The sequence below is a fragment of the Felis catus genome, chromosome B1 (genome assembly GCF_018350175.1).
Source record: "Felis catus isolate Fca126 chromosome B1, F.catus_Fca126_mat1.0, whole genome shotgun sequence".
NCBI lineage: Eukaryota > Metazoa > Chordata > Mammalia > Carnivora > Felidae > Felis > Felis catus.
This window is the reverse complement of record NC_058371.1, coordinates 123,037,375-123,062,583: the sequence shown is the minus strand read 5'-3', so window position 1 is coordinate 123,062,583 and position 25,209 is coordinate 123,037,375. Positions and strand designations below refer to the sequence as shown.

Here is a 25,209-nt window from a genome sequence, read left to right as displayed (position 1 = left end):
GGTGCTTACTGTTCTTGCTTTCTCTTCAGCCTTTATTCACCTGTGCATACCTAAAGGTGGTATGTGTGTACCACATGTGGTATGCATGTGCCACAAAGGGATTCCCTGCATATTCCTATTCCTCTTCCAACAGTAGACTATGGTTGACAAGCACAAGGCAGAACCTCTATCACTATTACTACTAGTGCCCAGAGTAAAACCCATTTCTAAACATGTGGATGCTAAGTGGGAAAAAAAACATTCAAGGACAGTCAATTAAGTAATGAGGAAATAATAATTTTCCATAGGTTGTGCCCATATCACAGTTTACTACATGTACGCTATTGATTAATTAAAATTGTATATTAATTATACATTATTGTTAGTGATCTGAAAACCATAATTTCTGTGAGCTGTATAAAATCTGAATATATAGTAAAGGCTTACTTAAATCTTAAATGTCAAATCCTTTTTTTCTGTTTTTAGTATGAAGCTTGAATATTATACATTGTTTATGTGGAGGAGTATAATAGTTTCCTAGGAATGCTATTACGAAATACCACAAACTGGGTGGCTTAAGAGAACAAAAATTTATTGTTTTATAGTTGCAGAGGCTACAAGTCCAAAATCAGAGTGTCAGCAGGGTTGTGTTCCCTCTGAAATCTGTAGGTGAAAAGGACTTTTTTGCCTCTCCTGATTTCTGGTGTCCTCCAGAGTTCCTTGGCTTGTGGGAGTAAACTCCAGTCTCTTCCTGTCTTTACATGGTTGTCTTCTCCCTTTGTGCTTTTATAATTTCACATTGGCATTCTCCTCTCTGCATCTGTCTCCTTTCAAGAGGATACCAGACATATCGCATTAAGGACCCACCCTACTCTAGTATGACCTCATCTTCTCTACTCACATCTGCAGTGCCCATGATTCCAAATAAAGTCAGATTCTGGGGCACTGGGTGTTAGGACTTGCACATATATCTTGGGAGAACATAGTTTGACCCCATATAAGCGGGCATAAAGTCTGTATCTCAAAAGCATACTTCTATATCAATAACATTATCTCAAGCAAGTAAAGACATCAAACTACTGAATTTGAAAGACAAGCTAAGAATACATTCATGAGTAGATCTGTGTCATGGATTTATTGTAACTTTTTAGGAAGGATTTTGGTAGCTGATTCCTTATCAATTCAAGTAAATTTGCAAATAGCAACTGACATTTTAAAAATCACATTTAATGAAAATATTTATAAACTCTGTCCCATTTGCTGTTTATTTGGAGCACTGTTTGCATAGAACTCTGGTGACATTAGGCAATTCAATCCTTTCCTTAACTCAGTAATGGGATAGTTTGGGTATTTTCAGTAATATTGTTCACTTAGCTTTCTAAAACATCTGAATTGCCTCACACATGTGGCTGGCATTCCCTGAGAAGTAATGGGCTCTTTGAAGTTTAAAATCTAGTCTCTAGCTACAGTTTGGGCTCGACTAAACAGACTCAGTAGTATTTGTGTCCCTACATTTAAGAGTCTAATTTACGTTGCCTGTTGTTTTGAATCCCTGCGCAGAATATATTTACATGTGTTCAGGTTCTATCATAATAAAATATTTGTTCTTAGAGGTTAAAAAGTAGCTTAGCAATGGAGTTTGAAGAAAAGCAGTGATGGACTTCATTAAAATAAATTTTATCGTGGCACCTTTGTAATGATTGCTTTTTGCAAACTAACACTAGTAAGGACTTGAGTTATAATTGTTTGACTTAAAGCATCTACTCTGAATCACGTCTGTGTTCACTAAGAAAGAGCACTTGAAAAATTATTATTTTTAGACAGTATAATTTTTCAGAACTCAGCAGGAAAAAAACCAGGTCTCAGCTTTCCAGCTTAGCTTGTAAAAAGAATGTTTGATTTATTTACCATACGTCTTTTATAGTTTCTAGTAATAGTTACTTGGGGAAAACAAAAATAAGTACCTGATAGAATGATTAATGATTGGAAAGTTAAAAGAACAAGATTTGAAGGTTTTTAATGCGTTAAAAACCAAAACTAAACACAGCATATACTAAGTACTTCCTGTGTGCACGACACAGGCAGAGTAGAAATAGAGGTTGAAATAGAAATGAATAAGAGTGTCAGAGCTAAATAGAAGCTCAGAGTCTTCTGTTCCTTCATCCCCTCTTCCAGAGCAGGAAACACATCAACAGAGGTTAAGAGGCTTTCTTATGGTCAAATTTAACAAAGTTTATAATCTGGAAACCTTATTATGGCTACTTTATAAGTCATTATTACGTCATTGATAATACAGTTTTTCTAATATTAAAAACTGATATCTTGCCGAATTGAACTTCTTAACGTTTCAACTTTTAGGTAACAAAGAAATTCTGACTCCCTCTCCCAACAATCAGGACTAGTCCTAGGTTTTCATTATGAAATGTTCTTTGCATTCAGCTCCTCAGAGACCCTAGCTTATGACATGCGTACAACTTTGTTTACTGGAAGAGTAAAAGTTTTACCTCCTATTATAATTTACTTTCTTAAATTACAATAGGAAAGTCTAAAAGTGTTGGGGAAAGGATGCACATACTCCTACAGCTAATAGTGGAGAGGGTGAAAAAGTGAGGAAAGTTGGTGTTAGATGTTTTCTAACATCTGTTGTGCTGCTCCTGTTGTGGAGCAGCAGGTGTGGTTTCTGTTAAGAATGCAGGCGTTGAGAAAGGGAGGGGCTTTAGAAAGTTGTGACTGGGTGGGTCATCGTGGGTGATGTGACAGGGACATGTGAGGAAATATTGCAGCACAGTTTGAGATCTTGTCCATGCTTATGAGGCTTACAATTTTTGAAGTTTAAGAAAAGATTATATAACTTGTCCATTCTTTGCAGTGTTTCTAAATATTGTTATTAAAAGCACATTCTCTAGGAGTGTTAGAAATTTTTCACTCTCAAAATGGATCTCATTGAATGGATTAGTGGCTATGAGTTTTGACATGGCTGTGAAAATTGTGTTATTGTACTTTGCCTCTTTAATCTTTAACCAATTATATGTGAAATAGAGTTTGTCTATCAGCTGCTCTCTGTTTAGTGTGCATTTTGGATGTCTGTTGTAGTGTATAAATTAGTCTTAATATTTGTTAAGTTCATGGATAGTCTAAAAAGTTTTTGGCAGGAAAGATACCAAGAACTTTTCAAAAATGTGTCTCCAAACATAGATTCTCAATTGATAGTAGACGGTGCTATTGTCTTAATGAAATGAATGGCAGAAGTATTTCAGTGTGCCTTTTTTGTGTGTTAAATGAGGAAACATTGAATTAGAATTCAGATTTCCCAAGTTGTAGTTCAGAATACTGATGTTTAATCATAATCTCTTTAAGCAAAATCCAAGTAGAAAAAAGGGAAAAAGAAAAACGGTTTGTAATTTATCTTTTTAATTCACTTATCAGAGTATTATCTCCGAAGTAAATTTACAATATAAGTCATTTGTATTTATCAGCTCAGTGCCTTAGCTTCTGTTTTTGCCATCAGTAATCTTAAAAAGCCTTTATAGCTTTATGCTCTATGCCATTTTAAGCTACACCAAACACTCTAGCACTTACAGCAGTGCGTGTGCAGCCTGTGAACAGCCAGCATCATTCATTAACACTTGCAGAGTATTATGTGCAGGATGCTTTTATAGAAAACAGAAAAAGGGAGACAGTGCCCAAATCCATGGCACTTTCGAATGTTAAAGGTAAACTTTTTATTTGCTAAGAGTTCTTTGAAAGGATAAGAGATAATTTATTTAACAGTATCTCTATACACATATACTTTCTCATGTTCCTCAGTATGAATTTCTAACAAAATTTAGATGACACCTTATTAGTATGATCAGCCACTGTTTGTTTCTCTCATGTCATCTTCTGAGCTGTACATGATAGTTGTCACCACAATAACCATTCCTGATGTCACAAAGAATTATGACTTCTGTAGGAAGTAAATTTGAGCAGATGAATGCATAAGGAAGCAAGATCCTATTGTTATACAAATAATTAGAGGGTGGGAGGAAACTAATTTTAATTATGTATGTAAGCATAATTTTTAAAATAGATTTTAAATTTGTATTTCATACTGAGAATTTCTGAGAAGAAATGAAAAAGGTGATGTTTAAATCACAAAAGTGGAAGGAGCATGGAAATCATAGACTTTTAAATTGTAAAAATAAATTAATACTGTAAAAAATTTATTTCAGATAATATTTGCTATTGCAGAGTCTAGTTTTTTGTTTTTTGGTTTTTTTTTTTATATCCAGCAACATGCCACCTCCCCAATTTTTTTCTCTTTAGTCTTTTCAGAGAGTTGAGTCTTTTCTTTTGGAAATCTGGTGATGATAGAAATGATAACTATGTATTTGCTGATGTTATTATAAGGCTTTTCTATAAAGCATGAATATAAAAAAGTTCCAGAATTATGCCTATCTCATCATATTTTACATGAAATGCACTTTCTACTAGCTACTTGGCTGCCTTTCCATTTTTTCTTTCAAGTTGTAACATCTATGTATCTCTGCATTTATCTGTTTCCCTCATTTCCTCCCTAACTTGAATTGTTGTGGGGTTTTATTTTTTCATGTACATGCTGTATACACTTCATACTAAATTGTCTTATTGAATGTACAGAAAAGTGGACTGTCAACAAAGACCTGCTTTTGTATATTCTGGAATAGGTTCAGCCTCACCTATCAGATTGCCTAATCTTCAAAAGTCAAGCGACCCCACAACCCCAAATCAAACAATACCCAAGTAGTAGTAGAGTGATGAAGCCATAGGAACTCACACACTGCTGGGAGGAGTGAACACTGGCCTTGGAAATTATGTTTCCATTATGTTGTCATTATGGAGAACCTGGAAGATGTGCAAATTGTGTGAACCAACAGTACCATCTGTGAATTATTAATGATAGCCCAAACCTAGGAACAACCCAAGTAACAGTCATCAAAAGAAGAGGCAAATAATTGCAAATGACAAAACATGAGTTTCACAAACCTAATGTTGAGTGTAAGAAGACAGGCACAAAAGGATAAATGAGGGGCGCCTGGGGTGGCTCAGTCAAGCATCTGACTTCGTCTCAGGTCATGATCTCGCAGTTCATGAGTTCAAGCCCTGCATCAGGCTCCGTGCTGATAGCTCGGGCCTGCAGCTTGCTTCGGATTCTGTCTCCCTCTCTCTCTATCCCTTCCCCATTCATGCTGTCTCTCTCTCTCTCAAAAATAAATAAACATTAAAAAAAAAAAAAAGAAATACAACATGATTCCATTCAAATAAAGTTCAAAAAACAACCAGAGCTAAACTATTCTATAACCATATTGTGCTGCTTAAAACAAAAGCAATTATATTATTTTCATTTTCATTCTCTTTCTTTCTGACACATGTGCCCATACACCACACATACACACATTCACTCATTCACGTTCATCCTCAAGGTGAATGATAATTACCAAAACGTAGGCAAAGGCCCCACTTACTCAGTAAATACCGAGTGTCTACTATGTACTGAGTATTGTTGTCCACAGGGAGAGAAATATACAAGTGTAGAATACACTCTAGCACATCACAATGATTGTATTCAGTGGTTGTGTTTAGGTTCTTTCCTCAGCCTTAGGGTATAACTTGTACCTGATGATGGAATACCAACTTGGTAACTTTTTTTGGTAACATTTTTTTTTCTCATTTGTGAAACATAATAACCATGACATATAAGTTTTATTGTTTCCTGCTTTTGGCTACTGAAAAGTAATGGAAGTGCAGTATCTCTTTAGATTCATAGCTCTCCTCTTACCTAGTGTGAAGAAAGATCATACTTGTGCTGGAAACTACTTCCTGTGACAAGTCATAATTAAAGAATGTAGCAGGGCCCCTAAAGAGTTGGTGGGCTGCACTTTCATCAGTGGTTGGATACCTTATAACTATCGAAAATTAAGATAAATTCTATTTCTAGAAGTAACATTGCAGGATGCGTCACAAGTTAGAAGATACTTACTATGAAAAGAGTTAAAAGTCAGCCTACCTTCTGGGGATATGAAAGTTTAGGATAAGGTAACTTTGTAAATTATTTTTAAGTGAACAATAATAACTCATTTTAATACTGTAACATAAAGCTATAGAGCTACCTTTATTGTAGGAGAATAATTTATATGGATTTGTGCAATGAGAGATGATCTAATATGTATTTAAATGATTTGTAAGATATCTTTAAAGACATACTCTTTCACTGGTTTTGGTGAAGTAATAGAATTCAGCATTTTACATTCCTCAGATTCATCCCTGGCTAACTTACCAAAATAGGGGGTGGTGAGGGGGAGGGAGGGAGAGAGGGAGGAATGAAGGAAGGAAAGAAAGAAGGAAGGAACTGTATAAATGTTGCTGTAGTGATGGTTAATATTTTTTTAGCTTAGATTTCTATTAGTATATCTGCTTTGCTTTTTTTTCTCAAATTTGGTATAATGTAATTTCTACTATAGAGATTGAGTTTACATTCTGTAACCAACTCCTGATAATACATGACTGAAGATCTTTGTTGTAAATAATCCAAACCGGGCAGGAAGGGAGGAAGGAAACTGAAGAAGGAAGGAAAGGCAGGAGGAAAAACACTGTGTCTCTGAAACACAAATAGGTAGTTTGCTTTCTAATTGTAGTTACATTCTTATTTACTGCATTATTAAATTTGATGAACAAATTTGTTGAATAAATTTGTATTAAAGTTTGTTACATTATTGAATATTTTGAATATTGAATAGCTAACTTTTGAAAGCCAGCTTAGCTTTTAAAATTCACAGCAAATAGGCTCTACAAAGAATCTTCTACAAAGATTCTTAGTTTCCTAGAACATGAAATTAAGGCTTACTTTAGCAATTCTCTAAGATTTCTAAGTCCTAAGCATATGTGATTTATATTTTGAAAGCACATACTCACTCAGCAGTTTGAATCAAAAACTATTAAAGCTTTGCATTTTAGGCATGGGCTATACTGTATATTCATAATATTGAAGGTCTAACCATTTAGATTTGTAATCATACTGTTCAGTTTTCTCAGACATCATCCCCATACAAATTGCCCAGCAATTGAGATAATTTACATTTATGTTATTGGATAGTAAAACCTTGGATATTAGATTTCTAAATGAGACATTACCATTGTTCTCGGCTGGTTTATGACTAGTTACCCTGATAACTAAGAATTTTCTGTGGTCTTATTAGCTGATTAGCATAGTTTCCTGTTCTGCACGTATATAACAATATAGTAAAGCTAAGTGGACATGGCACAAAACTAAGTGAACAAAATTTTTTTTTTCATTTGAGTTATGGATTTCCTGAAAATTTTTCAAAATTATGAAACTAGAATTTATGAGGCCCTGCTTTGTAAGGTGTGTGTGTGTGTGTGTGTGTGTGTGTGTTTATCATAAAAAATGATATATATTGTTTCATTGTCTAATATGATTCAGCAGCGATTATGAAGATATGACCTTAGTTTCAGTTCTCTTATTAGAAAAAAAAAATCTTTCACTTACTAACTTCATAACTGTAACTCCTTTGTGAGCCATTTCTTTTACTGATCCTTTATATTAGGCTTCTGTAGCTGTACTCTCCCGTACGGTGGCCACCAGCCAGATTTGGCTATTAAACAATTGTGAAATGTGGCTTGTCTAAATTAACATGTAACTGTAAGTGTAAAGTATACTCAGATTTCAGAGATTTGTTGCATAAAAATGTAAAACATTTCACTAATAATTTGTATATTGATAGCATGTTGAGATGCTGTTTTATTGGATTCTATTGAAATAGGTTATTCCAATTGATTTTTTACGTATTTCTTTTCACATTTTTAATGTGGCTCCTGCTAAATTTAAATATATAGTAATGTGGATCATACTTAGGCTCTCATATTTCTATTGGACAGCACTATTCTAGAGTCTCTCATCGTTTATATGTGGAAGTCAGATTTAGAAATGCAGATACTCTTTCTTTCATCTCTTTCCATTCCTGCGTTCGGGGGTCAGAAAGTATTCGAAAGCTCTTTATATGTTCCAATAGTTAAAAGACATCTATTCTATGTAATATATGTGTATACATAGGAGACGGTATGTTTAACCATCATTTTGACCACTGGTTGTAATGATGAAGTGTATTGGTGTGTTCTAGAATGGAGGGAATAAGATGAAACACAAAGTAGCAAGAAGTGAGAATGGGAACATGCTTATAGACTATAGAAATGCCATTACTGAGACCCCAGTACTAATATTTAAGAATTATATTTTGTGATCTCGAATTATTCTGTAGGTCAGAAGGTTTTCTTTGATAATAACTAACTTTGAAACACACTGATAGGAAGATATATTTAGTAGTTTCCAAGCTGAGAAAAAAAAATGTCTACAAAATATTAGTTCCTGTTTTTTCCTCTAATTCAGAATTATCAGTTGTGAAAGAGGAGGTGAAAATTTTCACATGTGATAGCCATACATTCCTAGGACACAGAAGTTCTTTAAGCTCCTATATGATGCCAGTGAGAATAATCTTTTTTCTCTGAAAAAGTGATTGTCTCTTTTCCCCATCCCACCCCCATTTCCATGTTTACTTGTTTTATTTTGTTTTGTTTTTCCAAAAAGACATATTTAATGCCCTGCTTAGTTTATTTTCTACTTACTCACTAAATAAGGATTAACAACACTGTTATGTTTTATATTTGAAATTGTAAGGTACGTTTCTTTTTTCTTTTATTTTTAATTTAACTCTTTGTTTTACAGATGAGGGCAGAAGTGCAGTTGACCAAGCAGGTGGTGCACAGATTGTAATTGACCATTTAAGGTCACTGTGCAGTATAACAGATCCCGCCAATGAGAAGCTCTTGACTGTCTTTTGTGGCATGCTGATGAACTATAGCAATGAGAATGGTAAACAAAATTGAAAACTTGCTTTATCTCTGGGGGAAAATTAAAAATCAAACTACAGTACAAACCAAAAATATTTAGAAAAATGATGAACAAAGAATTCATAAGTGGCATATAAAATTAATAACTAGCCAACATTAGATCACAGTGTTTCAAAAATACAGAATGGTCTAATTTATTAAATGGGATGAGTTTTTGAAGAGTTACCCATGTTAATTAATACCAAAAACAAAACAACATAAATGGTTTAAGATTTCTCACTGTGCACACTTTAAAAATAACAATATTAAAATAGCTTCACATTTATTACTTTATATTAATGCCAGGAGTAGCTTTAAAACACAAATACTGTCTATAGAAGTAAAATTACTTTATCTAGATACTAGATTTACTTGTAACAATAGAAAAAAAATTTTTTAATTGTTTTTTTATGTTTATTTATTTTTGAGAGAGAGAGCACGCGAGTGGGGAGGGACAGAGAAAGAGGGAGACAGAATCCTAGGCAGGCTCTGTGCCATTAGCACAGGGCCCAACGTGGGGCTTGAACTCATGAAGTGTGAGATCGTGGTGTGTGCCAAAATCAGATGCTTAACCAACTGACTAGACTTAGAAAAATAAAAAAATCTGGGCTTAGAAAAATAAAATTCAGGGCGATTGCAGTATCTGATTTTAGAAATTTAATAAATATTTGTCTATAGAAGTTTCTTTTCTCTGTAAAAACGTTCTTAGAACCTAGCAACAAGTGACATGTCAAAATTTTCAGATAATCTATATAGTTATTAATTAAATGAACCTAAAATCAGTGATATGAAAGCTTCACTATACTTTTGAATGTCACAAAAAATGATTCATCTTCTATGAGTTACGGCATGGATCAAACACTCAAATTCTGATCATTTTCTAGACTGTAATATATACATAAGGTCTTTTTATGGTTTGTTTTATAATGGCATCTTAAGCTGTAGTCTTTGGCAGAGACCGATTTTATTTGCATATTGAACACATTATTCTTTACTTTCATGTGTTCTAGAAACATGTGGACCTTCAGGCATATTTTTCAGTTTTCAGTTTTATTAGTTACAAGTCCAAAGAAATACTCTTAATAATTTAAAAAAAAAAAAAAAGATAAACATTGATGACAAATGGCTTCTGACATTTGGCCTTGGTGTTGGTGACAACCACAAATGGTGGAGACTGTAACCCTTGTCCCATTGTGTGGAGAGAGTCACTACTCTCCTCTTGCTGGTGGTTTCTATATAGCAATTTGGCCAAATACTGCCAAATCTTTTCATTTGGAGATGGGGTGGACTGAAAATCTGTCTTTTCATGTGATATCTGAGTTTTAAATGTTGGATTATATATGCTTTTTTTTTTTTAAATATTTATTTATTTTTGAGACAGAGAGAGACAGAGCATGAACGGGGGAGGGTCAGAGAGAGAGGGAGACACAGAATCTGAAACAGGCTCCAGGCTCTGAGCTGTCAGCACAGAGCCTGACGCGGGGCTCGAACTGATGGACCGCGAGATCATGACCTGAGCCGAAGTCGGCTGCTTAACCGACTGAGCCACCCAGGCGCCCCTATATATGCTTTTTTAGCACTGTACAAACTAAACTTAGAATGTGTCCTCAGGTCACATCCTAAGCAGGGGATACTGGTTTTAAACCTTTGAATTAAATTTTCCAACAACAATAATAAAATAGTTTTTGTTTGTCAAATGGCTGGCCTATTAAACTCAAGCTAGTAACAAATGGTAGTGTTTATAGGGTTAACTACCACTTTTTTTTTTTTTTTAAACCCTGTGGTGGAATCATTTTTGAAAAGAAAGTGAACAGGGGAAACAGAAATGATAGAGTCTAGGTAATCTACAAATTGAGGAGCTAGTTCCTAAATAATTGAAATTTGACCATAATAGATATGTATCTGAATTGCATTACGAACTCATTGGCCAGTTGTTCATGTTCCTTTCTCTTCAACTTCATTTGGGACATCTTGTACACCCATCTTCACTGGGTGAAGGTCCCACCTTGAGAAAGTGGGACAAGTGCTAAATAGGAGAATTGTTTAGAAAGGTAAATGAAAGAAACTAGTCATGAAGCTATTATAGCTGCTTTGGATATAAAAGAATTAGTCTTGTTATGAATTTGAACTCATTGTTTGTCCTTTGAGGAAGCTGTTGTTCAAAATCTATACAGAAACATATCAAATGACTAAATGGTCTTTAAAAATATCACTAATTCTAATCCAAAGGAGACTGCAATTTCCTTTGAGTCTCTACAGTAGGATATTACAGCATGTAGACATATGTACTGAGAAGGAAATGATTAACAACATGCAGAGTCCACAGATGAAATGCATAATATATTTGTTTTGTAAGGATAGGCTTTTTTTTCTGGTGTGCAAGTATTCCCCAAAAGTAGATACTTTGGAAAACTTGATTAACTTTTCTCAGGAAATTATTGAAGCAGAAGTGTTTTTGTTCCACTATTCTAAAAGCTGCAACTTGAATGCAGCCTCAAAACTTACTAGATAAAAGTACAGTTATCTTTAGTATTTTAAACAAACAGATGCCAAATGTAGAACTATCTTCTTTGCTTGTATTTACATTTGTCTCTCATGGGATCATAGTTTGTGAAGTGATTCTTTTTCTCCATAATACTCTTTAACTTATATTCCTTTTCATTTTGCGTAATTATTGCGTCTTTGTTCTGTTGATTACTTTTTCTTCAAAATGCCTGTTTAAAGACTTTCCTACTTAAATATTAGGTCTTTTTGGCTAACTTCAGGTCTTTTGATAATGTGTACCCCTAGATGAGTCACTGAGAAAAAAATAGAGCTTTTTGAAATTCAGGAGACAGTTTTTATTAGCCCTCGAAAATGAGTTCTTTTTATGAGTATTTACTATTGAATTTCAGTACATAAGCCTCTTCTAGTTTTTGAGTAGAATAGTTGACTGATAATACCCCCTTGTTACTCTACCAGAAAAATTAACTGTGTCTTTAGACCCAGTAACTTAAGCCTTATTCATAGTTAGGGAGTTGTTACTTTAGCTTCACAGATAAAAATTTTTAAATACAAAGACAAGAAAGTACTGAAAATGGTCGCAAAGACCTACCAATATAGTTTCTTTGATGAGAATATTTTCAAATTGTTTATTAGGCCTAAAAGTGAATTGACACAAGACCATACCTAAGATAATCTTGATTCCTGTCCATCTGGTGGACAACTGTGAGCACATCCAATTTTTAAATACATTAAATAGGGAATAAAAAAAATTTCCTAACCACATGCCAGACAGATATAGTGTGAAAATACCTATGTGGAAAAGGCATTCTGGTACCCTTTGATAAAGCTGTATAAAATTCAAGGTTCATGAAATTTTAAACTTTTTGAACCAGCTCAAGACTATATACACTTTTAAACTATGAGCTGGATATATTCTTTTGTTTCCCCATTGGTGAAGCAATTAAAATTTTTATACCCAGACTGATAAGTATGGAGTATCTGAATAGAAAAAATTATAATTGCTTAGCCAGAAAAGTTGTATCCATAATATTATATAAATCAAATCATGTTTACATAAAATAAGACAAAATTTTTGTTTAGGAAAAATCATTTACAATTTATCCTTTTGGGAAAAATCATACCTGTTTTTCACATGGCAGAAAAGCACTCTTCAATTCTGTTGCCCTCCAAAATAGTCTGAGTGTTCAACAGTTGTGGTTATAGTAAAGCATGTTGACAATTTGATAATCAATTTGAGGAAATGTGCTGAGCTTCCTATATTTTCTTCATCTAGTTATTATTCTATAAATAAGAAACCTAAGCCTATTATTATAGATATTTTTGTATCTCACTAGTTTCTTGGATATCTTTTTTTTTCCTAGCATTGTTTACCCAATACCAAAACATTGCAGTGAAGACTAAAAATTTTGTTCAGATCTATTTTCAAATATGACACCATTTTAGCATATAATATACAGTTGGAAAATATTTATTGACTTTTCTGGAAATTTAGTATTGTCTAAAATTTTTTTATTAGCAAAATCAATACTTGGAAGAAAAATGGGTTTTTGGAATGTATTTTCTTTATTCTATCAGAAGATGATAAGCTCTTGTCTACTGTATTAGTTGATATTCTCTGTTCACATACATGGCAGCAGCAGAAAGTGGCATTGAAAACATCCTGATAATAATGCCACATCTGTCATCAAAAATTTACTCTAGGTGATCCACAAATTTAATAAATCTGAAAGTTAATTGCAATTTGAATACAAACAAACCAGTAATCAAAGCACCGGTATAATTTAATACTTTGTTGACGAATCTTTTCGTGGTTACCATTTTTATTATCTTACATGTACTATGTAATAACCATGATTAATCAGTAAATATCTCTTAGAAAACTCTGTAATTGAGAAAGTAATTTTTTTTTCTTAATACACCTATGCTAGAGACATAAAATACAGTGAAAACTCTGTTATAATTCTTAGGAAAATTATTGGTGGTAAGCAATAAAACAAGGACTGAAGTTACTTGTTTCACATAATCTGTGCCATAAGAGAGAAGAGTAAAGGAAATAAACTTGCCAGCAAGAAAGGAAAAATTAGTTTCTTTCTAAAATGATTAACATAATATACACAATTTATGACTGGCTTCTTCATGTGACCTATATTATATATGTGTATGTGTGTATATACACACACATACACATATATAATCAATTAAGGAATATGATGTATATTGGATATATAGGCTATCAGTTTGAGGATATGATATGTATGCATATATATCGTATATATGTGACATATATGTGAATATATATATGATTTTTACAAATAGAGTTGATTTTTCTCTAAAATCTTAATAACTCCCTGTTACCGAAAGAGTAATTTCTCTTTTTTGTGGTTTCTAAAATCTCTCTGGGCTACTCTTAGGATAATTCTCACATTGATTTACAGCACAGACTCACGATAACTGAACAATGATTGAAGGGAGGCTGTGCAGTTTAGGAAATGCAACTCAAATGCAAGGGTATGTTGTTGGAGCTAACAATTGAATTTAAGTATTCAGCCTAGTGCATAAATTCAGTTGTTTAAAATAGGCCTGTAAAGCATTTTCTCTCCTCTAAGTAAAGATTACTTTACACATAATTAATTTTAGCTGCTACCTTCATTTTAACCATTAGCAACAATTTCACAATTTTAATCATTTTCCTAGTGAAATCAGTCCAGTAACTTGCCTTACTTGATTTTTCTTCATATTTAAAATAAGAAGAAAAGAAATTAATAAGGAATAATCCTGATTAAAAACTAAAAAGCACTTTGGTGTGAGCGACTTATTTATATTTACATTTTGGTATTAACTTCATTACAGGTAAAAAAGAATACCACTTCCTAGATGTTAGATGTTTAGAAAATGATTTGCTTTGCATGAGTGAGGAACTATTTCTGCGATTTATTTACCATGGGTACAAGCTAATTAATGATTACATATATTTTCTAAATACTAACAAATTTTTCCCTAACTTTAAGGTAAAAAAAAAAATCAAAATGTAAAATTTTATCTTTGCAATTTATTGTCTTTTATTCCCTTAATTATATTGATTTTTCAGTATACCATTTTCAGTGTATTTTGTGTTCATTTTTTTTTCTGTTTATAAAGACCTGGAAGATGTGCTTTTAAGCTCACATTCTTTAAAGTCCTGTTTGTCAAATTAAAGTATTCTATTAATGTTAAACAAATTGTGTTAAAGACTTTTATTACGCACCTAAAAAGTTTTTAGGCTTTAAAAACTTTTGTAGAAGATTTCTGAATTTCCACTGTTTGTCCAACAGAGCATTCAAATTTACTCACCCGGTTTGCACTCATGAAGTTCTGCTACGAATGTCATTTTAAACAAATTATTTTACTGAAGGGCAGAGCAGTTAGTTTTTCTTTTGCCTCCTGTTAATTTGTGTATTAACTTGGACCTATTACACTAGCTTAGCTTTTCATCATACTCCTTCTGAAAAATTACTAAAATGCTATTACTTAAGATAGGGTAAGAACTTGGTTTTTAGTAGAAGTGTACCAAATGCACATTTGGTTTAATTCCACATGGTCAAGTAGTGGCATTATTTAGCTTTGACCATTATAGAATGAACTTCTGAATGTAAGAATCTGAAATTTTATCAGAAAAAACATGAAATGATTCTTACTTTTTTTGTTAATGATTTAAATTTTGGCATTATGGTACAGAAATAATACTTTCTTAGTATTTTCAGCTTCTAGATTTTTCCTATATCATAATAGTACATTTAGAATTGTGATACTAAATAGATAACACAGTTTTAACTGAGGGCAGTAGAGTAACAAAATATGTTTGTGATTCCTCATTCTCTAGCATGTTTTTCTTTATTTGCTTCATGTCTGGATTGAAGATGATTAATTGTAGATATTATTGAATATCATTTTCAAGATTTTCCTCATAGTAAAAGTTTGAGGTGACAGAGGTGGCTTTCTGATTTTAATTCATCCTCAAGATATAAAGAATTTCCAATTTGGGCTTTCTGAAAGATTCATGGCCTGAATGAAATTAAGTAACTAAAAATTAAAAGCAGTTCCTAACATTTATTATTGTAAATTCTAAAGAGGATACTCTAATCTCTATTATTCTGCCTTAATTTAATTTTTATATTTGTATATTTCTCACCATCATTAGTTATTGCCACATTTTAAATAGCGCAATGTAAATATACATTTACATTTCAGCTGACTGACAGAATTTCAGCATATGAAGCACAGAGGGAGATTTTCCCTACACGTGAAATGCTTCCCAAATTTAAAAATGAGTATTTAGAGTAACAGTAAAGCTGAAAGACCAGGCCTTGTTTTTATTCTTGACGTTACTATACCAGTTGAAATATGATGGTGTCAAGCACATGATTATTGGCCACATACAGGTTTGTAGGTGCCAGAAGTGACATTGGAGTAAGTTTTCAGGTGTTTGGCCTTCTGAGAGCTAAGGCTAAAGCCAGGGATAAATGATGGAATTTGGCCACATAGCCATCTTTAATGTGGGGCTACTTACAATGTCTGCCTAGAGAGAAACTCAAGGCAGAGAGGTATCATATGTAACTTCTTTTGTATAAAAAGTAGTAATCCTGCTTTCTAACTACCAGTAAAATCCAGTCAACATCAAACTGCCTATATTTTGTTAACTGAAACATTTTTAAGTAAATACTGTTTGAAAGATGGATATTGGCCAGAAATCAGAAATCTTTTGTTACCTAGATATATCTTGTTAACACAGTTTGTGAACTTCAGTATAATTTTAAAGTGTGAAAACTTAGTATAATGCTCCAGGGTAACTAGCAATATTTGTTTGGGTTTTTTTTTTACGCTAGTAAATCCTTTTGTAAAACAAAAGACTTTTTGTTTTTAAAGATACATGTTCCTAAGATATACATGTTGTGATGTACATTAACCTGGCATTTAGTTTGATTTGCTATACAAAAATGTAGGCTTAAATTTTCGCCTACTATGGATATGGCCTTTCTCTCAGCAATGAGAACAGAGACAGGATACTTTTCTTCCACTAAGAGCTGCTTAAGCAGCAGCTGGTAGTAGTCCTCTTAAAACAAACAAAACAACAAAAAATTTTAACCTTTGAAAGACATAGTTTTCTTCAGTCAGAGTAGACATACTTTGTAGAATTTCCTTTTTAGTAGTATCCATTATAACAGGAGTGAGCCTAGGAGAAAAAAATTAGTCTACTATACTACATTGAGACATATTCATTCTAGATGTCATTGGATTGAGAAAAGTAAATGGGTAGGTGTCTTAAGAATAATAAACCATTTTTCCTTTTTGTGATTCTGCTTTGGGGATTTTGCTGTTGCTATTGTTTTACATTATACTCACTCGTAATTTTGTCATTATCTCTAAAACTTTTACCAAAAAAAGGGAAATTTTACTCTTGTAGAGACTCTTGATTTTCAGAACCCAGAAAAAACTTTTGAATTCTTTTCTGGTTTTTATTAACTGTTAAAAAGCAAGAATTGTGTAAAGGTATTGCTTTAAACCTCCATGATTCTCAGTACTAATGAATCTTGATTCTCTTTTTTTTTTTTTTCATTGAAATTACTGTTTGTCCTTGAAATATATAACCTAGGGCTTAAATTATAGGGATAATCCAGGTGTAGAACACATAATGCATGTTTTTGTTTAAAAAGAGCTTTTAAAATTGAAGTTAATTTTAAACACATGTATTTTTATTTTTTTATATGCTCAACACTAGGTTTAGAATAAAAGTTCTCCACTTTCCTGACCAGTCAGCAAAAAAATACTAAGTAATAAGTAACTGAAAAGGAAGTCTACTTATTCCTGCACATGTGTATGTGTAAAGTTTTTAACCATGAATCATCCTCTTGGTAGCTGTAAAGTCAGTTTCCTTTTCACTATTATATTCACTACAACTTGTTTAAACTTATCATTTCTATTCACTGTTTTACATGATTTTTAATTTTTGTAGCCTTTTTTGGAAGTATATATATGCCAATAGTTAGGTGCACTTTCTTCAGTCTTTATTCTTAAATGGCTTTTATCCAATTTGTATTACAACTCTTCATCAAGATTTATATTTGCTTGTTTTTGTTGTTTCAGCTGTATATAATTCACTTGATTGTAGATGGGGTTTTTATGCAAGCCTGTAAATAGGAATATTGTACTCTTTATACTATGAATAGTATACATACTATTTATACATACTAATGTAGAGACTATGTATTTTGAGTTGTGTATATCTTATTTGACACAGTTTCATCATTAAATCCTGTTTACCAATAAGTTTAATCTTGTAACATTGTCTATAAGGGCCTTTTCTTGTAAATAAGGTAAACATGTGTTACAGTCTTCTTAAGAAACTAATTCTTTATAGTAATTGATCAACGTAACTTCAGTTGAGTTACTGGGATTCTTTTCTGGACCTATAATCTATCTATACCAATGTTTTAAACATTAAACTTAAAACTCAGGGGGAAAAAGGTTCTTCAACTTAAGATCTTCTCTCCAGATCTCCATTCTTTGGAGTTTCCATGAGTGTGACCTGAAGAACTTGGAACCATTGAAATTCAAATGTAGGTAGGTAAGTGTTCACACCAGCGCATGCGTTGATTGCCTTATATCTCTTTGTATATGCATCTGTATTGCACCCCCTCAGTGCCTTTCTTCCTCTTCCTCCCCATAGATCATGTAGGGCCTGTGTCATCTTGATATTTTGTAATTCTGTATTTTGGTCAGTATTTGTCTGTGATGTGTGTCAGGAGCAGTTTTTAAAAGTCTTCAGACGTTTATGACATCGTGCTGTCTAAAGACTGTCTTTCACACATAAGTGTTTGCTATGTACGAGCCTGGGTTGCATTTTGTGAATTGTGTTTGTTGAGCTCTGATAAACATTCCCCTGGAGTTGCTGGTATTCATTGAAGGATACAAAACTTCTCAGTCTTGGACTGTTTCACTTTTTCAATTCTATAGAATGTGAACCATTTCTGGTTCTAAGAATTTTTTCCAGTTAGTCTTTGATTTAAAAGTCATACTCCTGATAACCATTCATAATAACATGAGCGTGTCACCTACTATCCTTTGAAGACCATTCATAAGCTTTCTTTGGGCAATAAGAAAAAGTGATTAAACTTCATCATTTGCTTCCAGCAATAAGAATTAATACCAATTTATTCCACACAATTTATTCTACTTAACCCCCACCCCACCCTCCAAAAAACTGTTGCTAGCTAACATACTAAGTTGTAACTAAAATAGGCAAATAGACCCAATCATGGAATAGTCCCCTAAGCTTAAGTAGAATTTCTACCCAAATAAGCAAAATAGTATGTTCAGGTGCTTAATGTAATTTTGGTTAAAATATCTGAACACCAAAATCTAGTATTCCTACCATGCTTTTAATTTTTATTTCTTCTCCTGTTATCTCATCTGCCAAGCACATCATTGAATTTCAGAATCTCTATTCCATGTTTTGTTTTATTTTCAATCTTCTCTAAAAGGTAGGTAATCCTTTGGCAGTGGTTCTTAAACTTTTGGTCTCTGAACTCTTTTAGACACTTAACAATTACTGAAGACCCTATAGAACTTTTGTTTATAAATATGGACTATTAAAAAAATGAGCTACATCTATCAATATCTACCATATTAGAAATTAAAATGGAAACAATTTAAAAAATTATTTAATATTGCATATTAAAATAATAGCTCATGTTACCGCATCTTTTTATGCAAAATAACTTCAATTTTAAAAATATTGCTGGGGCACCTGACTGGCTCAGTCAGTAGAGCATATGACTCTTGATCTGAGGGTCATGAGTTCAAGCCCCACCTTGGGCATGCAACCTACTTAAAAATTAAATGCAAAATTAAATATATTGCTGAGAAGAATAGCATTTATTTTACTGTGAATGTGTGCTGCAGAAGAATATGATGACTACCAACACAATTTGGTGCCACCGACTGGGTCATAATAAAGCCCAGCGGTTTTACCCACCATTGTTTTTGTACCATTGGGTAAATATCAATACAGTGAAAAAGGCACATAAAATCTTGGTATTTTTATGAAAGTAGTTTTGATTCTGTGATCCTCTGAAAGGGTCTTAGGGACTCCATTTTGAGAACCGTGTTCTAGGATGCCTGCTTATCTTGAAATGAAAATTTGTATCAATCTGTTTGAGTAAAGTTTTTTTTTCCCTCATTTGGGCCTTCATTATCCAGGGAGAATGACTTGCCTGCAGTTGGTATAAACAGACGTTAGAGTTATTTGAGTATAATTTTTGTTTTAGTTAGCCTCATAGAAGTGGATATAAAAGAAAACACCCAAGTGATCAAAAATGGGTATGTCCATTGGATGACTATATAATTTTTCTCTTTACTTGTGTGTGGTATGTGTGTTGTATGTGAGTATACAATTAATTTGGCTCCTGGGTAGCTTTGAAACACGTTTTCCCAAAACAAAGTGATTTTCATGATTTGTGGCGATTTACACCAAATGCCATTGGGCTATACTTTTTCTCCTGATCTACTATAATTTCAAATATTATTGCTTCAATTTGTATGCCAAAGATTTTATGAAACTATGCAACATTTCTTAACTCTTTGCCCCTCATTTCCCTGGAACCAAAATTCATACCTTAAGAGCAGTCCAAGAAAGTGGTAGAGATGCCAAGTTAGGAGAATATGAAGAACATCATCTTCTAAGTGGCATTCTCCTATTGAGTTATCTCCTTCATAGCATTTGTTATTCCTCTGATGTCCCTGGACTGTTGGATTTGTATAGTTTGTACCAACAGTACTGAGGGGGTGTGTGATGCTTACATATATGCAGACATACAGTGGAGTTTGACTCACACTCAATGCATGCGCTAGTGCTCACGCTTACATACCTGAAATTTAATGATTCAACAGCTCTGCAGTATTTGAAGAGGTAGTCAAAATGAGTAAATAAATAAATGAAAGTTAAAAATACTGCTAAAGAACAAAGATCTGCAAAGGTGATCCAATAATAAGGAACTTACTGGTAAGTAATCAAAATAATTTTTAACTTGGAAGGCTTATTGGTGCATGATCATTACAAATACTGTGGCCACGATACAAATTTTCTGCCAGTATAACACTTAATACTATACCTTATAAGTAATTTAATAATACCTTATACCTTATAAGATAATTTAATAGTGCGAATCATTCATCAGTTGCTGAGTTGTATAAGAAGAAAATATTTAGCATCAAAAGCATAAAAACATCATTTAGTTGAATATATTCTTTTATTTCTGTCTCCTTTTATAACAGATTTCATAACTCCATTGCAAAATTTGAAATTGTTTCAGATTTTTTGAACTCTAAATGTAAACTTCCCTTTTTCTCAGGGCTGTTTTCTTGTTTTGGTGATAGGCCCCTTTCTAAGATAGATGGGCCCCCAACAACTGAACCAGCTACTATGCATACACTCATCAGTTTTCAGGGTGATAAGCCTCTGTTGGCTGTCTCTTCATACTTTACGCTGAAAATAGGAAAAATTAACCACCGAGACTGCCAGGCATACAATCAACTGGAATGTGAGGCAGCTCAAGGGCCTTCATGTTCTTATCTGACAATCACCCAACTGCCTCCTTATCTATTGGTTAAGAACTATAAAGAGTGATGAGGGGTTATTAGGCAAACTGTCAAGGGATGCATGCTAAAAGGAAAATGTGTTTGTAATAAACAGGATTTTTATCTTTAGATTCCCAATAGGGAACTTAAAAGAATTTGGAGAAAATTATAATCTTAAAAATGGCATGTAATTTTTAAAAAATTTGAAAGCATTCTTGTATCTTTGGGTGAAACAGTTATTAATAGTAAGTGTTTTGCATAAGCATGTGTTGATGTTTTTCTTAGCTTATTCTGAGAGGCAGTACTTTTGATTTTCGTTTGGTTTATTTACCTTCAGCTTTGGTACAGGTATTCTATCATAATTGTTCATTGAAAACCATTGTGGAAATCCAAGGCATATTAAATACTTTAAAACCAATTAGTTTCTTAGAAAATGAAGGCAAACAATGATGACGAAGCTTATTGATCTCATTCTCTTCACCTCTCAAGCCAAATTTTCCTTTCTTTACTAAGATGCTTGTCACTATTATTAAAGAAAACGTTGAAAAGAAAAATATTTTAAGTAATACATTTTTTCCTTGTTAAAACTACTTTCCTTCCTAGCAGTCATCGAAGAACGCTCTGGTGCAAATGATCAAAATTTTGTGTATTATATATACTTTTCATTATTATGAAGCAACTATTTTTAAAAGATTCTAAGATTCTGTCTTCTTTTGGTCTTTATTAAATTGGTTTCTCTATGCTTTTCATATAGTCTGATTTCCTATAATACAAATATTACTTTGACTAACATTTTCACTTAACAACCAGCGATAATGTTTAATTATTTATGCACTTTTAAAGCCTGCTCTACAAAAGTATAAGACCCTGTTTTAAAAATATGCTTTGACACATTATTTCATTTCTAAATTTCCTTTAATCATTGAAAAGATTCAAAACTCAACTCTTGTGAACTAATGTTTTAAAATGTTTCAGATAATTATATGGACGAACTTAATCTTGTTTTACTGTACTTGAAATAGTATTGAGTTTGCAATAGGGAGAATAAGGTGTTTTCTTCTTACTAATGTCCATTTGATACATAAACACTTCTGTTTGTTTGTTTGTTTCTTACAGATTCCCTTCAAGCTCAGCTTATCAATATGGGTGTTATACCTACCTTAGTGAAATTACTGGGCATCCATTGCCAAAATGCAGCTCTTACAGAAATGTGTCTTGTTGCATTTGGCAACTTAGCAGAACTTGGTAAGTCCTAGCCATGAACCACAAATGTAATTCACTTATCTGTGTACTTACAATAAATTTTCCTTTAGATGTTAACAACCTGAAGATCCACGTAGATTGTATTATTTTTTGGCAGCATTTGGCTTGCTTCAATGTTTAAAAAAGTAGATCCAATTATATTTTATGATTGAATTGTTTGTAATTGGAGCTGCTTTGCTTCCCTCATTGTTTGATTTATCAAAATTTAAAATTTACACTTGTATATTATTCATTAGAGTCGAATATTTAAAATGATTTCCACTTGACTTTAGTATTCTTATATGAGAGACAGTCTTGAAATCAAGTATTGTATTTCCAGGACAAAAATAAAGTCGGTAATTTATTACATTTTATGTAAACTATTTGCTCATCAGGTAAAAAGGAATCTAGCAGACTAAGGCTTTCCCCCCTGTTTTTACAAAATCCCTCAAAATGAGAGAGGACTTTTTCATAAAAATATGTTTATAACAGCGTTAGAAAATATTCTGAGAAATCCTTGAAAATCAGAAGGCAGATGGAAGCAGACCAGCCCAGTCATAACAGAGAAGGGGACTGATGACTCCAGCACCCCTATCTCTTTTCTCTGTTTTATTTGTCTCTGTATCATTAATGATACTCTTCTTTCTGGCCTCCCTTCCCATGATTCTTGATATAAAGTTACAATTCCTGGTCTGAATCTACCCCCACAACCATATTCATAATAAATTTCATATTCTGGGAACAATGAAGCCAAATGATGTTTTGTCATAACTAAATATAACAGCTAAAGCAAATTCTATTAATCATACCCATTTTATACATAAATAAACAGAAGCACCAGGACTCTAACCTTGGATTTTCTAACTGAAAGTTCACGTTCTTATATACTGCATATTAAAGTCTTGATCTCAGTACTTTACTTTTGCATTGACTTCCAAGTTAAAGGAACAGAGATTATTTATCAGAGCTAAATTTTAAAAATCTTTTTTTTTTCTTAAAAAAAATTAGATTTAATTTCTTTTCATGAGACAGCTAGATTTTTTTTAGCATTGATGACACACAGTGTTAAAAGTCATTCTTATTCGGTGGGTCATCTCCTGGTATTTATGAATGTTCTTGTCTTCTATTTTCTTCTGCTTTTCTTCTTTTTCGTACTGTCTCATTATTTCTATCATTCACGTAAGACCAAGAATGAAAGAACATTTATTCATTGTTTTACAAGATATTAGAATGGGTTGTCAGTTTGTGTTTGGTATACTGTATAGAAATAAAACAGAAGTCATGTTATAATCCCTGATAATGTCATAATCTTTGTAACAGAAGCATAAGCATCATTTATTGTGTGTTGCCTGTGTTAAGGTATCAGGATTTATTTGGGAGATTGCATAGACCACCTCAATTCAGCCTCCTCTCCCTGGCCTTTATTAAAAGATGGATATACACTCAATTAGTTCAGTCCGATTTCACAGTCTATTTCCAGTTGTTACTGCCTTTACCCCATTTGGAGAACAAAAGGATAAAAGAGAAATATTCCTTTATATACTAAGACTTCTAGAGTTTATATCATGTCTGTTATGTTCATGTACTATCTAGGTTATATGTCAATACTGAAGTAGAACCTTATGCCCCAGAATACTTTTCTTTTCAGTGTGTGCTTTATTCCCCATGAGTTAAAAAATCGACATAGTATTATTTTTATTGGCATAGGGTAAATATCAAGTTCCTATCATATTTGTATTACAGACTTCTGAATATGGCATATCACTATATGCTAGAGTTACTTTTTGTCAAAATTTTTAAATAAAAATCTTAAACAGCAGAAATTTTTGTGGTTTTTGCTCACAAAACATATAGCTTAAAGACAAAATATAAAAGAATTCAATAAGTACAATCTATTGTGGAATTGGGGACAAAAAAAGGAAAATGCAGCTCTGCCTTTTTGTTCTCTTTGAACCCTAGTTTACGTACACACATAATTTTTTTATATTCACAATTATAGCATGAATACAATTTTAAAGTTTGCATTCTTATCTAATATTATAGATTAAGTATGGGATTTTTTTCCCTTTTTATTTGGTTCCAAAATCTTCTATAAAGAAAATTTTCTGCTTAAAATACTAGGATTTTGAGGGTAGAGATGTTAGGATAAAAACTTGAGTTTAATTTCACTTCCTTCTGGAAACTAAAACTTCAGTAAAGGGATACTTTTTAAAAGGCTTAAATTTTCAAGGAAAGGAGGAAAAAAGGGAGGGGAGGGATAACAAAAACATTTTAGGACCTGGGAAGAAATACCAGCAATAACTTGTGTTTTTAGCAATACTTTGATATCTTAATCCTGAATTGGAAAGCCAAGAAGTAACCAATTTGCTCTTTGGAATCTTCAAAAGGATCAGAATTTGGTGGTATGAAAATCTTATTCTCTTTCCTCTTTCTTTCTCTCTCTCTCTCTTTCTCTTTCCCTCTTTTCTTTTTCTTTGTCTCTCCTTCCTTCCTTCCTTCCTTCCTTCCTTCCTTCCTTCCTTCCTTCCTTCCTTCCTTCCTTCCTCTTTCTCTTTCTCTTTCTCTTTCTCTTTCTCATTCATTCATTCATTCATTCATTTAATCAAAACGTGTTTATGGGGATAGTTTCCTACTCCTCTTGATTCAGGGTGCTTTTAGTGCTGCTTCCATCTGAAGGAACACCCTTCTGTAAGCCTTGCTTTTCCTCCCATAGACTGGCAAAGGACAGTAGAGCAGCCAACACAAATTCCTTTTGGGCATGGCTAAAAACAGTGGTGATTTTATAACATCCTGGGCACTTCACACACATCTATCAGGAGCTGGAACTCTGCACCAGGCACTTCTTTTTGTGCTGCTTCTTCCCCTCTTCCAGGGCGGGTGGAAGAGGGCCTTCCTGAGGGGGCATGTTCTTGTGAGGAGGTCGTGACTGCTGGAAAGCCCCTTTCCACA

The 25,209-nt window shown here is 33.0% G+C and overlaps 1 protein-coding gene and 1 pseudogene across 5 annotated transcripts in view; one reads left to right on the top strand and one right to left on the bottom strand.

Moving 5' to 3' along the window:
* Positions 1 to 25,209, top strand: part of RAP1GDS1 (Rap1 GTPase-GDP dissociation stimulator 1) — a 177,548-nt gene that overhangs the window by 100,288 nt on the left and 52,051 nt on the right. For 4 of the 5 annotated variants that reach the window (XM_023252920.2, XM_023252919.2, XM_019829186.3 and 1 more), the window contains 2 exons: positions 8,738 to 8,884; positions 22,135 to 22,263. In XM_023252920.2, coding sequence (XP_023108688.1) covers positions 8,738 to 8,884; positions 22,135 to 22,263 — 276 coding nt within the window. The remainder of the gene's footprint in view (positions 1 to 8,737; positions 8,885 to 22,134; positions 22,264 to 25,209) is intronic. The other variant, XM_023252921.2, reaches the window with a different exon arrangement.
* On the bottom strand, positions 24,809 to 25,165 carry LOC123385008 (annotated as a pseudogene).